The following is a 14750-nucleotide window of genomic DNA, read 5'->3' as shown; positions in this document are numbered from 1 at the left end:
GTGTCTCCAGAAGCCTCCGAGCCCCTCCTGGCTCTTCCCAAGGGGGTTGGTGTCCCCTGGGGACTTCCCGAGCCTGGGGAAGGGCGAGGGGGACGCAGCCGGGTTGGGGTCTGCAGGGAAGTGTCACCTCGGGCTGGGAATTGAGGAGAAAAACAACAAGAAAGGGGGTTTATAGTGTATCTGCAGCCGGTGCCGTTCCCAGCTTGCCCAGTGGGGTGACTGGGAGGAGCTGGGACGGGGCGGGGCTAGCACTCTGTCCCTGCCAGGGGTGCGAATGGGTGTGTCGCGGTCCTGCCGTGCCGTGGGTGCTGCCGAGGGGCGAATCCAGCCCGCCCACCCCATGGGTGCTGGGGACACACCGAGAGGGACCCACTCGTGTGGGAGCCAGCAGGACTGGGAATGCTGTGACACCCCAGTTCCCTGTCCCTGTAGCCCCCAGTAGGTGTACTGGGTGAACTGGTTTCCCCTGGGGTGCTGTGGTGCCTCTGCAGCCCAGCGTGACCCAGTGGTGATACTGGGTGATCTGGGAGCAGCACAGGGACGAACCCCGCCATCCTGTATGGAAACCAAATAGCATTTAAATCCCCTTTAAAGCAGCACAGCAGCTCGGAGGGGGTGAGCTAAGGGGGAAAATTCATCCCTATCCCAGGAAAGCTCCCCTTTACTCCCCAAATTCATCCCCCAGCCTCACCGCCCACCAGGCAGGAGCTCCTAAGGAGAAGGGAGGAGGGGAGAGTCTGATAGGGTCCTCCTCCCCAGTTTCCTCCCACAGCAGTAAATGGGGGGGAAGGGTGGGTGGGGGGCTGGATTTTTGAGGGGATGTAACCCGAAATGTCCCACGGGGACTGCAGGTGGCCCCTTGTGTCAATCTGGCCCAAGAGGTGTCACCCAAATGTCCCCAGCGCCAGGGACCCCAGTGGTGTCAGAGGTGCTAGCAGGACCTGGGACCCTGCACATCTGGGGCTCCACATCTGGGGGGTCACATATCTGTGGGGTCACACATCTGGGGGGTAACACATCTGGGGGGGTCACACATCTGGGGATCACACATCTGGGGGAGTCACACATCTGGGGGGTCGCACATCTGAAGGGTCACATGTCTGGGGGGGGGTCACACATCCAGGGGAGCTACACAGCAGAGGGCTGCACACCTGTGGTTCTCCATCCGGGGGTGGTGGCTGCACATCTGGGGGGGTCACACATCTCGGGTCACACATCTGGGGTCACACATCTGGGGTCACACATCTGGCGGGGGGGGTTACTCATCGCGGGACTGGGGCGACACGGGGACGTGCTTCCCCCTCGTGGCTGCAGGTGGGAACTGCACCCTCGCCCCCATGGGGAAACTGAGGCACAACACCAACTCCGGCTCCCCCTCCCCTCTCCTTTTGGGAGGAATTCACAGCTGCCCAAAGCCTGGTCCCGCCGGCCCTGCTCGCGCGTGTCTGCTGACGGTCCCCGAACGCTCCCAAAGAGGGTCGCCTGTTTCGTGTGGTACTTGGGGGCTGCAGGATGCCAGGGTCCCTCCGGGGTGGGGTCAGTTTGGTCCAAAAACCTGGAGGAAAAAAAGGAGAGAGAAGGTCAGCCAGGATGTGACAGCTTGTGGGACTGGGGGGCACAGAGAGGACCCTCGGGGACACACGGACACTGCCCAGCTGACCTCCCACCTCCAACGTTGCACCGGAGAAGTCAAAAGGCTTAAAATGAACCCAAACCCCACAACTCTGTGCTGGGAGAGGGCGTTCAGCGGGTCACCCCGATCCCACAGACACGACCCCCGGCCTTCCAGTGTCCCCCCAGTCAAGCTGACCCCACGGCTCCGGGGATGATGACTCTCGGCATCCATCCTTCACCCAAATCCCGGATCCTGCTCCTTCCTCGGCACAAACCAGCCTGGGAGGATTTTCCTGCCGGTGACAGTTTCGGAGTGAGCCTGGAGTTACCCCGCGGGCAAGGGCACAGAGTCCTGTGGGTCACAGGGTTGGGTCCTGCCAGGCGGGACGTCACCGCCACCCAGCCCCGGGTGGGGCACCTGGGGGTGGGGACACCGTGGGCTGCACTGCCCGCTGGATGTCCCGGGGCCACACGCCCTGCCGCGGGGTGGGGGGCCCGGGGTGATTGGAGAGGTGGTGACTGTGCCAGGCCGTCGTGTCCCCCACGTCCCTCCCCCGCCTCAGCGTAACGAGAGGGCAAAGAGCAGCTGGGTGCGGTGACGACGACAAGCCCTGTCCCCCGCCCGTGTCACCCTCGGCAGTCACAGCCCGAGCGGCGGAGCCAGCGATCGGGGTGAGCGGGGACACCCCGGGACAGGGACCCCATCGAGGGACATGGGGGTTGGTGTTCGGCCTCTGGGTGACCCCCGCGGGGCTGGGATGGAGCAGGGTGACTGGGGATGGAGGGTCAGGGGGGTCCTGGTGGCCGTCTGGGGTGGGGGGAGGGGCGGCACGTCCCTCAGGTGGTTGGGGACACATTGGGGGTGACACAGGCACCATGCCCAGGATCGCACAGCAGGATCGAGACGCTGCTCCCCGGCAAGATGGGAGATCCCTTCGGCCGCTGGAGCAGCACCCCGGCACGGTGAGCAGCCAGAGGGGTGGGCGGGTCACCCCCTGGGAGAGGGGACAGGGGGTGTGAAGGTCCCTCTGTCCATCCAGGGGTGAATACGACGACAGCTCCCCTCTCCGACAGTCCAACAGCTTCGTCCGCCCCACCGGGAAAAGCATCTACAGTGAGTGAGGGCTGCACCCCAAAAGCCCCTCTAATCCCCACGGCTACCCTCCCCAGCTTGTCCCTGTCACCTCACCCTGCTTGTCCCTTCAGACCAGCGCAAGGACTATGGGCAGGCCCTGCTCAAGCTCCAGAGTGATTTCCAGCACCACGTCGAGGTAGAAGCCCCCTCAAACCTCCCCGCGCCCCCCAGCAGTGCCAGGGTGTCCCTGTGACAGCGGGTGCCGTGTCCCCCCAGCACCTGGTCACCATGCGCCTGGAGCGGGAGCTCCGCAGTGCCGAGGACTGTCTGCGGCGCCTGAAGGGTCTGGAGGAGCAGGGACGGATCTGGGGACAGGATGTCATCCTGGAAGTCAAGGACCAGCAGCTGGTGCTGAGCGATGTGGAGAGCAAGGTACCCCCGGGCAGGGCACCCCCAAAGCCGGGTACCCTTCGGCTGTGTGACCCCACAAAGCCTGGTACCCCCTGCGGCCAGGGAACACCTCAATCCTGGTGTCCCCCGAGCAAGGCACTCCTCAGCCAGGGCACTCCTTGAATCTCAGCACCCGCCGGCCAAGGCATCCCCAAACCCCGGTACTCCCTGGCCAGAGCATCCCCATAACCCTGGGATCCCCAAGCTATGGGAGCCCCCAAATCCCGTTCCCTCTGGTCCAGGTACCCCAAACCTCAGAACCCCACGGACAAGGCACCTCCTATAACCCCACTGCCCCCCAACCCTGGCACCCCTCAATCTGGGCACCCCCCAGTCTGGCACCCACAACCCTGCCCACCCCCAGACTCAGCCCCACCAAACTCTGCCATCGGCCTCCTATTCCACCCCACACCCCGCAAGCCCGATCCCACCTGCACCCCTTTAACCCTTTCCTAGCCATTCGGGTGGGGGAGCTGAGCACCCCGTTTTCCCCCTTCCAGGAGGAGCTGGAGGCTTTCCCACTGGGAAGTGTGCAGGGATGCTCCGCCGGGCTGGACAACACGGTGTTGGCCGTCAGTGTCCAGGAGTGGAACCCGCCGGGGAGCAGCGTCCTGCTCTTCCAGTGCGAGCGGCTGGGGGTGAGCCCTGGGGGAGAGGGGGAATGGGGGGAAGCCCCCCGGAATGGGGGGCTGATGGCAGGGGGTCCTTGTCAGGCAGAGACGCTGAGGAGCAGCCTGGAGAAGGTGTTGAAGCAGCAGAAGGAGGAACAGAGGAATCCCTACAGGCACAGGTAGGGGGGGATGTGGCTCTGCGACCCTCCCTGGGGACAGCTAGACTGAGCCCCCAAATCTGGACCCCCAAAATTGCGATGGCTCTGGCAGTGGAGTCTCTCTCTGGTCCCACACTGCCCCAGTGTCCCCCAAAGGGTCCCTGCCTGCGGGCACAGACCCTTCCTGAGGGGCGATGGGGGTCCTTCTGCCCCAGTACCCCCACTCCTGGCTCAGCCCCACCATCGCCCCCCCATCCCCATGAATACAAGCCCCTCACCCCATCCTCGGGCTCAGCCTCCCTCCTACCCCTCCTGCTCCATCCCCATGGGCCCAGACCCCCCCACCCCACCCACAGGCTCCATTCCCCCTCCCACCCCCTCTCCCTCATCCCCACAGCACAGACCCCTCACACCCCATCCATGAGATTGCTCTCCCCTCATCCCCATGGGCACAATGTGTTCCCCACCCGATTTCCCATCACTGGGTTTGGACCTCCTCTCCTTCCCCCCTCAACCTCCGTCCGTCTCGCCCCGGAGCAGCCCGGAGGTGCCGCCGCCCCCAGCGTACGCAGCCCCGGAGCGCTGGGCAGAGCCCCCCGAGCCCGACTACCAGCCTGGGATGCCCCCCCAGAGGATGTTGCCCCCCCAGAGGATGTTGCCCCCCCAGCGGGTGTTGCCCCCCCAGCCTGTGTTGCCCCCCAAGCGTGTGTTGCCCCCCCAGAGTGGGCAGCTCTCCTCGGACTACGGTGAGTCTCGGGGAGGGGGAAGGAGGGGCCGCGTCGTGCCTCAGTTTCCCCACGAGCAGGGGGTGATGCTGGGGACCCTGTGGTGTCACCAGATGCACCGGGCAGGCCACAGATGCCACAGACCAAACCCCCCATGTCCGAGGTGGACCGAGATGCTGTAAGTCCCAAGCCACCCCCACCCCACATGGATGGGACACCCCATCTCCCACCCAGCACACAGCATCCCCCCTGCATCCACAGGAGGTTCTCAACCACGTCCTGGGGGACCTGGAGCTCTTCATGGCCCAGCTGAAGATGACTCTGAACTCGATCAGCAAGAGAAAGAAGCAGAAGAAGAACTCAGGTGGGAAGGGAGGGGAGTGTCCTTGGGGGGCTGTTGGGGGTTCTGGTGTGGCCATTGTGGTGCCAACCCCCAGCTCTGCCCTCCAGCACTGCCCTCAAAGGATGAGTACAGGGATTTCTTCCAGAAGGTGAAATACGCCCTCAACCTCATGGTAGGAACTGTTGGGCTGGATGGAGGTGGCTGTGAGGGTGGGGGGAAGTGGGCTAAATGGGCATGGGGGGGCTGTGTGGGGATGGAAGGCTGTGGGGTTAGGGGCTGTGGACAACAGGGGAACTGTGGGGGAAAAGGAGGTCTGTTGGGATGGGGAAGATGTGTGGGGATAGAGGATTTCATGAAAATGCAGGGAGTGGTGTTGTGTGGGGTTGGGGGGCCATGGGGATGGGGGGCTGTGTTTTGGGGCCCTGTGGGAGTGGGGGGGCTATGGGCTCAGGGCAGGTGTGTAGGAATGGGGGACTGTGTGGGGTGGAGAGGCTGCATGGGATGAGGGAGCTGGGGGTGAATCGAGGGGCTCTGTGGGGATGGAGGGGCCATGAGGGACAAGGGGTATGTAGGGATGGGAGGCTGTAGGTGGACTGGGGGACTCTGTAGTGCTGGGGGGGCTGAGTGGGTGTGGACAGGGGGCTCGTGTGGGGATCGGGGTGCTCCGTGGGGATGGGGGCTGTGTAGGGACACCTCCCCCCCGCACACAGGGACGGACCCACCGGCACCTGCAGAACCCCGACCCCGCCGAGCTGCTGCGCCTCATCTTCTCAGCGCTGTCCTTCGTGAGTGTCCCCAAAAGCGATCCCACCCCGTAAATGTGCGAGACAGGTGGGGACCACCCCTCGCTCCCGCCGTGCTGGGGGTGCGCTTGGGCTGCTGCTCCATCCCCGTCCCCCCCAGGTCCTTGCCCACTGCCCCAGCCCCGGCCTGGCCCCGGCCGTGGAGGCTCCACTGCTGCTGCCCGAGGCACTGGAATTCCTTGAGGCGACCCTGGGCGATGACGACTACGGCACCTGGAAGAGCCTCGGCACTGCCTGGAACAAGTCCAGGTGGGGTGCAGCCCTCCGACACCGAGAAAGGGGGGTCTGGGTTTGGAGGGAGGTCACAGCACCCACCCCGCTGCCCCCCCGCTGCTTGCAGGGCCGAGTACCCCAACAGCGCCCAGGTACCCGCGTACATCCCGGTTTTTTCGGACGGGTGGCTGCCCCCAGTGATGGAGCAGGAACGCCACGGGGAGCTCCAGGACACCCCAGCGCCTGCCTCAGTTTCCCCACCTCGCTCGCGACACCCTTCCCTGCCCGTGCCCCCCGCGCAGCCATCAGGCACCGGCTGGAGGGACAATCGCAGACAAGAGTAAGTGTCCTTTCCCTATGGATATACCGAGGGTCGGGGCAAGATTCCGGTCCCTGCTGGGTACTGATCCACCCTCTCCCCACTTGCAGATCCCCCCTCCCTACCCAGGGGCTGGCCCGAGCCCTGTACGACTTCCAGGCTAGGAATGTGCAGGAGCTGAGCGTCAGGAAGGGGGACACGCTGCAGGTAAAAACGGGGTGTCCCCTCTATTGATTCTCGTGAGGAGGGCGAAGATGGCACCCCGGGGTCCTCGCTCCCCACGCTGCCCCTCTTGCCACCTCCCTTAGGTCCTGGACCAGCAGAGGAAGTGGTGGCTGGTGCAGGACGAGCGGGGGGACAGGGGACACGTCCCTGGCAACATCCTGGAGCCCCTCCCGGAGGCGGGGCACAGCGCCACACAGGTGGGTGTCCTCTCTCCCCTCCTTCCCCGCGCCCTCCACCAGGAGAGGGTGGCCGGTGGCTACCCTGCTGTCCCCTCCCTTTGTCCCCGCTCCAGGACAGTCCCCCCACACTGCATCCCAACTCCTCGCCGGCGGAGGTGACAGCCTGGCTGACGGACAAGGGCTTCTCGCGGATGTAGGTGGTCCCTTAAGCCCCCCGAAACCCCGCGTGGGGCCCATTTGGGGTGGGGGCGAGCCCGGCTTACCCCTGTCCGCCCGCCCGCAGCACGGTGCGGACCTTGGGGGCGCTGCGGGGACAAGAGCTGCTGCAGATGAGCCCGGCTGACCTGCGAGGGGTCTGTCCCGAGGAGTGGCGGAAGGTCCTCTTCAAGCTGTCCCCCATCAGGACATCCCTAGGGGTGAGGAATCCCCCCGCCCGGACTCCAACCCATCTCGGCACTTTGGGATTCCCGGCCCCACTGCCCCTCCCCATCCCCGGGGCTGGCTTTGGGGGTGAGGGACCTCCACCCCCGCGCCCCCTCTCCAGCCCGGGGTGGCCCTCGGGGCAGGGGACCCCCGGTCCCGCACTCCTGATGCCCGGGCTGTTCCTGGGGGCTGTCAGGGGGCCCCACGCCCGCGCCCCCTCCTCGCTCCCGGACTGACCCTGTGGGTGAGGGAACCCCGGCCCTGGAGCCTCTCCCCGTCCCGGGGCTCCCCGCTCCCCAACCCCACCCCGGGGCAGTCCCTGGGCGTGAGCGACCTCCCTCTCCGAAACCTCTCCCCAGCCCGGGCCGGCCGGGGGCGGGAGGGACCCTCATCCCCGCGCTCGCCCCCACTCCCCAATCTCCCATCCCCGTCTCTGTAGATCGGTCCGAGGGATTGAGCCACCGAGGCCACGCCGATGTCCTCAAGATGTCCCTGCCACATCCCACTCAGGATGGAGCCCCCTGGGAACGGCTGGACTTGGGAGGGGAACCCACCCAACATCCCGCCTGGCCCCCCCACGACAGAGAACCACTCCTTGAAACCAGAGATGTCCCCCACAAAAGCCACCAGTGCCACAAGGCTTTGGGACTTCCCCCGACGCACTGGAGGGCTCATGGGGACCCCCGCCCAAAGGAAGCAGGGGGGCAGGCACCCCCCTCGGCGGGGTCAGCCGCTGTGAAATGAGTTTGCACCCCCAAAATGTAGCTATTGATGTGGAAAATAAAAGTGACAGCGGTGGGGTGTGCAGAGTCTGGGGGCACCCCGGGGGCAGGGAGAGGGATGGGGGTGGGTGGGGGGAAACAGGGACAGGGCAGGGAGAGAGACAAGGGCAGGGTGGGGGACACAGCATTTCACTACCCCGCGGCACCCAGGGCACATTCCTGGTCCCCATCTTTGGGAGCAGATGGCAGCCAGGGGCCCCAGGGGACAGGGCTGTCCCCAGCCCACCCCACTCAGCACCCTGGGTGGGTGGCAAGGCACCAACCCTCCCTCCCCCCAGGCTTTGTCAGGGCTGCCTCATTAGCGCTCTTGAGGAATGTGCTAATGAGGAGAGGGGGCGGGCAGGGGGAGGCCTTTCCTTTCCCAGGGCGACGAGGGAAGGTTCTGGGACAGCACAGCGCTGAGCTGGTACCCCCAAACCAGCCACGGGGGGATCTCAGCCCTGTGAGGCAGGAACACCCCTCACCCCACACCCACCAACCCCAACCACGGTTGGGGGCCACCTCAGTGCCCCCCAACACCACAACGCCTCTGGGGGGCTCAGGGTGCCACATCTAAAGCACTTTATTATCTTGGGGGGCTTCACATGGCAGTGGTGACATCTCCCCCCAGGGATGGAGGATGCTAGGGGGGCTGGGGCAGGATCAGCCCTGCCCTCTGCTGAGCTCCTACAACTTCTTGTTGCCCCACTTGGCCATCTTGTTGTTGATGGGCATCTTCTGGAAGCGGCTGGACTTCATGTAGGCAGCCACCTTCTCCAGTGCCTGGGGACACACACAGAGCGTCAGGGACACCCCCACTGCGCCAGCCCCCACCCAGGGGTGACCTCGGGGTGTCCCAGCTCACCCCAAAGCGGTCCATGAAGTCCTTGAGGTTCTTGAAGGGCTCCAGGCACTTGGGCTCAAAGATGCGGTTCTGCTCCAGCACGTCGAACATGAGGAAGTCTACGAAGGTCAGCTGGGGACATCGGGGGGACACAGTGAGGACAAACCCCCTCCCCAGCCCCTCGTCCCCTCGGGGGTCCCGGCAGTACCTTCTCCCCCGCAAACCACTTTCTGTCCCCCAAGAAGTTGGAGAAGAGCTTCAGCTTCCCCGGGAGCTGCTCCAGGTAGCCTGGCTTGAGCTTCTCCTGAGGGAGGAAGGTATAGGAAAGGATGGGCACCCCATGCTGCTACCCTGGGGAGCACCTTCCCCATATGGGGTCCCCAATGCTGGCACAGGGTCCCCCAGCCTGCAGGACACTCACGAAGTCAGGGTTGTAGCAGACCATGACGAGGCTCATGCGGAAATCCATGATCTGGTTCTCCAGCATGTCCACTCGCAGGATCTCCTCCTCCGTCTCACCACCTGCACGGGGCGAGCTCAGTGCTGGGGCCCAAAATCCTCCCTGACCCCAGATCTACTACCAGTTGTAGGTCCATTTAACTGCAGCTCCAACCCCATGCTCAACCCTACACCAACCTGTACCGCAATCCAACTCCACCCCTACTCCAACCCCAACCCCAAAGCAAGCCCAACTGAATCCCAATCAATTTCCAACCCTACTCCAGCCCCAACCCCAATCCAACTCCAACCCTACTCCAGCTCCAACTCCCAACCCAAGCCTAAGACAAACCCCACTCCAACCTCAACCCAATTCCAACCCTATTCCAACCGCAACTTTAATCCAACCCCAACCCCAACCCAACTGAACCCCAATCCAATTCCAACCCTACTCCAACCCTAACTCCAATCTAATTCCAGCCCCACTCCCAGCACGCCCTCCCAGTCCCCTCACTCACACATGTTGTGCTTGCGGGCGATGTAGCGCAGGATTGCATTGCTCTGCGTCAGCTTGGTGGAGCCATCGATGAAATACGGGAGCTGGGGAGGGGACAGCCAGGCATGGGGACATTGGGACATCAGGACACCCCCAGTCATAACCCCCCCCCAGCTCCAGACCACCTACATTGGGGAAGTCAAGGCCCAGCTTCTCCTTCTCGTTGATCCATTGGCTCTTGTCGTAGTCGGGAGCTGGAAGGGAAGGGGCAGTTGGGTGATGTTCTGTGCGTCCCCCTCTAAAAGCCAGAGAGGTTGAGGGTGCTATGGGGACCCCCCGACCCCCTCACCTTCCCCACAGCTATACAGCTTGTCCTCGTAGGGAGTCTCAGTGTACTCCAGGAGCAGGCGGATGGCGTGGGCGAGCTGGGGGGTGGGATTGGTGAGACCCCCAAAATATCCCCCGCACACACCAGGGGAAACTGAGGCACGGGAAGGGCAAACCGCAACCCCCTCCCAGTACCTCCTGCACGGGGGGACCCCACAACACACTGGCTACCCTCAAAAGTATCATCCTCCCACCCCCGAGTGCAGCGGGACCCCCACATAGCCCCCCAAGACATCCCAGACTACCCCAAAAGATCAAGGAGACCTCCAACAGTTTCCCCAAAAGATCTGAAGGTCCCTGCAGACCACCCAAGAGATCAGAGGGATTCCCGAAGCTCCTCCCAAGAGTAGGAAGACACCCCTGGACCTCCCAGAAGACCAGAGGGACTCCCACAACATGCCCAAAAGACATAGAGGACCCCCGGAGACACCCCACAAGCCCCCAGAAGACAAGGGGGATCTCCGATGAAGCCCCACAGCCCTCCCACAACCCCAAAGCGACCTTCCGCAGCCCCCCCACATCAATTGGAGCTCCGATGACCCCGCGCTGCCCCCGAAAGTTCAGGGGGATCCCCACAGCCCCCCCAAGACAAAAGGAACCCCCAAAAGCCCCTGCAGCCCCCCCAAAGTGCAGCGGGACCGCCCCAGCCACACCCCCGAAACCAGAAGGGCCCCCACGTCACGCACAAAGCGCAGGAGGGACCCCGCAAAAGCCCCGAAGATCCCCTGCAGCCCCCGAAAGACCAAAGGGACTCCCGAAGACCCCTCGCAGCCCCTCAAACGACCGGGGAAACCCCAAAAGCCCCCTAAGTCCCCCCAAGAAGCGCAGGGGGATCGCTTCAGGAATCCCGGGGGTGCCCGCAGCCCCTCTCCCCGCACGGGTGCCCCACGGGGGTCGCGGGTCGCCCCACTCACGCCGCGGATGTCCCAATAGCCCAACACAGCCATGGCGCGCGATCCGCTGCCCGCCCCTCCCCGCGTGACGTCAGCGCCACGCCCTGCTCGGGGGCGGGGCTTGGCGGGGGAGGGGCTTAAAGTACCCTGAGCTCGCGGGTGGGCGGCCACGCCCACCCCTGGGGGTTCTCTTTATGCTGGGGCTCTGCGACCCCCCAAGCTCCGTGCGGTCACTCTTAGAAGAGGACTTTGTGACCCCCCCATGTCCCCATGGAGCCCCACAAACTTGGGGCTCTGCAACCCCCCCTCCCGAAGGCCCCGCAAACCCTCCAAAACTCCATGGGGTTCCCCATACCCCGGGGTTCTGCGACCCTCCCACCTCCATGGGATCCCCATTCTCTTGAGGGCTCTGTGGCCACCCCAAACTCCATGGGGTCACCCTTAACGGGGGGTTCTGTGACCATCCACACCCCTGTGGCTCTGCGACCCCCTAAATTCCATGGGGTCCCCCTTATCCTAGAGGCTCTGCAACACACCCCATCCATCCCCACGGGAGCCCTTTATCCTGGGGGCACTGCAACCCCACAAAATCCATGGGGCCCCCTTATTCTGGGGCTCTGCAGCCCCTTAAATTCCATGGGTTCCCCTTTTTCCTGGGAGCCCTGTGAGCCCCCAAACCCCATGAGATCCCCTGTAACAGGAGACCCTGTGACTCCCCCACACTTCATGGGAACCCCCTTATCCCGGGGGCCATGGGTCCCTCTGTGACACCCACCCGTGCTGCATTAGGGTCCTCCCTTTCAGCCCCATAAGCTGCAGGGGTGTTCTCATTATCCTCAGGGGTCCTCACAGTCTCCATAGGGGGTCCCCCTTATCCTGGGGATGCAGGAGGGAATGGCTTCCCCCATCTCGGGATCCAGGAGGGTCCAACATCCCCCCCAGGTGTTACCCCACAAATGAGGGCTTCCCACAGCTCCCACCACAGTCCCTCAGCAGCTCAGTGGAACCCACACCACGGCAGGACAATGGGGAGCAACCCACGATTTATTGGGAAGGTCTGGGGGTGAGTTGGGGGGCACAGGAGGTCACCACCCTCTCACTCCTTGGTGCTGCTCCACTTTGCCGAGCGAAAGAAAACGGGAGTTTTCATGAAGCGTCCTGAGCGCATGTAGGCAGCGACCTTGTCCAGAGCCTGGGGGAACAGGGACACGGTGGGCACATGGATTGAGGGTCAGGGATGGGGACACAAGGCTGTCTGGGATGGGGACAGGGACACTTGAGTGTTTGGGACAAGGATGGGAACACCAGGGGGTCAGGGATGGGGACAGAGAGGTCGACCTGGGGTGTCAGGAACTGAGATATGGACATTGGAGTGTCAGGAACGGGATGGGATGGGGACATTGGGATGTCCATGATGGGGACCCCGGGGTGTTAGAGACAGGCACTTGGACACAAGAGGGTCAGGGATGGGGTCACAGGGGTGACAGGAATGGGGATGGAGATGGAAACACTGGGGGAACTGTGAATGAGGCTTGGGATGGGACAAGGACACAAACACTGGGGTGTCAGGGATGGCGATGGCACATTGGGGTGTCAGGGGATGGGGACACCAGGGTGTCAGGGATGGAGATGCCGCTGGGAACACCAGGATGGCCCCAGGCTGCCCCATGTCCCTGCTCACCTCGAAGCGCTGCAGGAACTGGGCCAGGTTTCCCTGCAGCTCCGGACAGTTTGGCACAAACAAGCGCTGCGTGTCCAGCACGTCATAAGCCAGGAAGTCCACGAAGGTGATCTGGGGGAGGCACAGGGGGTCAGTGACCTCAGGGACTCCCCACAACTCCCCAGCATTCCCCACCTACCTTCTGCCCTGCAAACCAGGGCCGGGAGCCCAGGAATCGGGACAGCTCCTTCAGCTTCTTGGGCAGCTGCTCCAGGTACGCCGGCTTCAGCTTCTCCTACATGGCAAGAGGGCACAGGTCGGGGGGCTGCTCCCCCCAGAACACAGGGGCATCACCCCCTGAATGCAGCCAGGCAAGGCATGTGCCCCAACGCACACCCCTGTGCTGCTGGTGGCTTGGCCCCTTTGTCCCATGTGGAGGGATAATGCCAGGGTCTGGAGGGGATCCATCCCCCATAGCCCCCAAAGGGCACTCACAAAGTCAGGGCTGTAGCACATCCGGGCAAAGTCCATCCTGAGATCCATGAGCTGGTTTTCCAGCAGATCCACACGCTGCTTCTCCTCCTCTGTCTCACCGCCTGCGGGGTGGGGAGGTGTCAAACCCTCCATGAACAAAAGCCCGAGGATGCCCCGGGTGTTGGGACCACCCTGACTCACACATGTTGCGCTTGCGGGCGATGTAGCGCAGGATGGCATTGCTCTGCGTCAGCTTGGTGGAGCCATCGATGAGATACGGGAGCTGGCGAGGGGGACATGGGGGTGACAGTCAGCCGGGGTGAGCCCACACCCTCTTCCCACATCCTCCTCCCCTCCGCCCATCACCTACATTGGGGAAGTCGAGCCCCAGTTTCTCCTTCTCGTTGGTCCAGTCGCTCTGGTCATAGTTAGGGGCTGGGGAGGGCAGAGAGAATGAGGGGAGACTCCTCCAGACCCTCTGCCCCACTGCTGGCACCCACAGCAATGGGGGGTGTGGGCACTGGGGGGGTCCCCGCTCCGCCCAGGGGAACCCGGTGACTCCCACTGGCAGATAAGTGAGGTCGTTGCCCCTGTGAGGGGTTAAAGTCCTTTTAATCAGGGTCGGGAGGGGCAAAGGTGGCCCCCCGAGGTGGCAGGAGAGGGGGGGTGGCGGGAGTGGGACAGGTTGTGGAATGAAGGCGATTCCCCCACCGTTCCTGCCGGTTTGTGACTCAGCAGGAACGAGGGTACCGCGGGGAGGGGATAGAGGGTTTTGGGGGTCACACCCCACATGCCCACCCCTCACCTGGGCCAGGGCGGTACTCGCGCTCCTGGTAAGGTGTCTCGGTGTACTCCAGCAGCAGGCGGATAGCGTGGGCCAGCTGGGGGGACAGCACTCGCATTTGGCACCCCAGAGCCCCCCCGGACCTCTCCCCCACACGCCGGGACCCCTAGCCCCTCACCACCACCCTGGGACCTCCAGCACCCCCTCACCCGTGCCCTCCCCCCCCCGCCCATCCCCAGCGAGCCACTGCCACCCCTCGATCCCACTCACCCCACGGATGTCCCAGTACCCCAGGATGACCACCATGCTGAGACGCGGCTCAGGCTCTGCGCGAACACGGACTGGGACGGACCGGGATGGACTGGGATGGACTGGGATGGACTGGGATGGACTGGGACAGGACCCTCCTCTCTCCTCTCCCCTCCCCCTGGCGTCAGTAGTTGGCGGGCAGAGTGGCAGGGCGTCTGGCCAGCGCTGTTGCTGCTACCACCGCTGGCAGTCCGTCCCCTGACGCTCTCACATCATCCTGGGGACACCCAAGCCATGAGGAGACACACAACTCCCTCTGTGCCTCAGTTTCCCTCTGGGGCCGTGCTCCATCCCTCCCACCATTCCAATTTCAGTGTTTTACTTAAATACTTTTATTTCTCATGCTCGGTTAGGTGGTTTTTTTTAGAACGTTTTTGTTTGTCGTTTTTATAATCGCCATCAGGTTTTCCTGGGAATGCTGGCTCCGGATGCAGGTGAACAGGACTGGGATGGGGAGCTGCAGGGATAGAGGTGGTAATGCCCCACCGGGATGGGAGGAGCCTGGTCCAGCCTGCTCTGGGCCACAAACATCTCCTGGGAGTGTTGGGGACAGGGACACATGTCAC

General features: G+C 63.8%; 3 protein-coding genes across 3 annotated transcripts; 1 reads left to right on the top strand and 2 right to left on the bottom strand.

The window, feature by feature from the left end:
- The first annotated feature begins 2424 nt into the window (after positions 1–2424).
- On the top strand, positions 2425–7938 carry EPS8L3 (EPS8 signaling adaptor L3). The gene is made up of 18 exons (XM_085082748.1): positions 2425–2577; positions 2655–2728; positions 2821–2885; positions 2966–3121; positions 3640–3777; positions 3853–3929; positions 4449–4654; positions 4747–4811; positions 4895–4997; positions 5084–5148; positions 5687–5761; positions 5880–6028; positions 6120–6332; positions 6422–6518; positions 6620–6733; positions 6829–6908; positions 6999–7131; positions 7578–7938. The coding sequence occupies exons 1-18, from the start codon at positions 2537–2539 to the stop codon at positions 7593–7595; spliced, it is 1869 nt and encodes a 622-aa protein (XP_084938874.1). The 5' UTR covers positions 2425–2536; the 3' UTR covers positions 7596–7938.
- A 526-nt stretch (positions 7939–8464) lies between these two features.
- LOC146426891 (glutathione S-transferase Mu 3-like) lies at positions 8465–11084 on the bottom strand. The gene is made up of 8 exons (XM_085082751.1): positions 10979–11084; positions 10027–10102; positions 9867–9931; positions 9700–9781; positions 9165–9265; positions 8952–9047; positions 8765–8875; positions 8465–8682 (listed from the first exon to the last, which is right to left on the bottom strand). The coding sequence occupies exons 1-8, from the start codon at positions 11009–11011 to the stop codon at positions 8587–8589; spliced, it is 660 nt and encodes a 219-aa protein (XP_084938877.1). The 5' UTR covers positions 11012–11084; the 3' UTR covers positions 8465–8586.
- An 891-nt stretch (positions 11085–11975) lies between these two features.
- LOC146426890 (glutathione S-transferase 2-like) lies at positions 11976–14302 on the bottom strand. The gene is made up of 8 exons (XM_085082750.1): positions 14146–14302; positions 13897–13972; positions 13462–13526; positions 13293–13374; positions 13113–13213; positions 12817–12912; positions 12639–12749; positions 11976–12149 (listed from the first exon to the last, which is right to left on the bottom strand). Exons 1-8 carry the CDS (start codon positions 14179–14181, stop codon positions 12054–12056), a joined length of 663 nt encoding a protein of 220 aa, XP_084938876.1. The 5' UTR covers positions 14182–14302; the 3' UTR covers positions 11976–12053.
- Between the last annotated feature and the right edge of the window lie 448 nt (positions 14303–14750).

Source organism: Lichenostomus cassidix, chromosome 26, assembly GCF_008360975.1.
Source record: "Lichenostomus cassidix isolate B80296 chromosome 26, HeHo_3.0, whole genome shotgun sequence".
NCBI classification, from domain to species: domain Eukaryota; kingdom Metazoa; phylum Chordata; class Aves; order Passeriformes; family Meliphagidae; genus Lichenostomus; species Lichenostomus cassidix.
Note: the sequence above shows the minus strand (reverse complement) of the source record. Positions and strands in the feature narration are given on the sequence as shown.

Coding starts and splice junctions, on each gene's coding strand:
- LOC146426891 (XM_085082751.1), bottom strand. CDS start 11,011: ATGGCTGTGTTGGGCTATTGGGACATCCGCGGC. Junction 9,782..9,866: donor TGGGCCTTGACTTCCCCAAT/GTAGGTGGTCTG, acceptor TCCCCTCCCCAG/CTCCCGTATTTCATCGATGG. Junction 8,876..8,951: donor AGTGGTTTGCGGGGGAGAAG/GTACTGCCGGGA, acceptor CGATGTCCCCAG/CTGACCTTCGTAGACTTCCT.
- EPS8L3 (XM_085082748.1), top strand. CDS start 2,537: ATGGGAGATCCCTTCGGCCGCTGGAGCAGCACCCCGGCACG. Junction 3,122..3,639: donor TGAGCGATGTGGAGAGCAAG/GTACCCCCGGGC, acceptor TCCCCCTTCCAG/GAGGAGCTGGAGGCTTTCCC. Junction 4,655..4,746: donor GCAGCTCTCCTCGGACTACG/GTGAGTCTCGGG, acceptor TGGTGTCACCAG/ATGCACCGGGCAGGCCACAG.
- LOC146426890 (XM_085082750.1), bottom strand. CDS start 14,181: ATGGTGGTCATCCTGGGGTACTGGGACATCCGTGGG. Junction 13,527..13,896: donor CGAGTACCGCCCTGGCCCAG/GTGAGGGGTGGG, acceptor TGCCCTCCCCAG/CCCCTAACTATGACCAGAGC. Junction 12,750..12,816: donor CCTGGTTTGCAGGGCAGAAG/GTAGGTGGGGAA, acceptor TGCCTCCCCCAG/ATCACCTTCGTGGACTTCCT.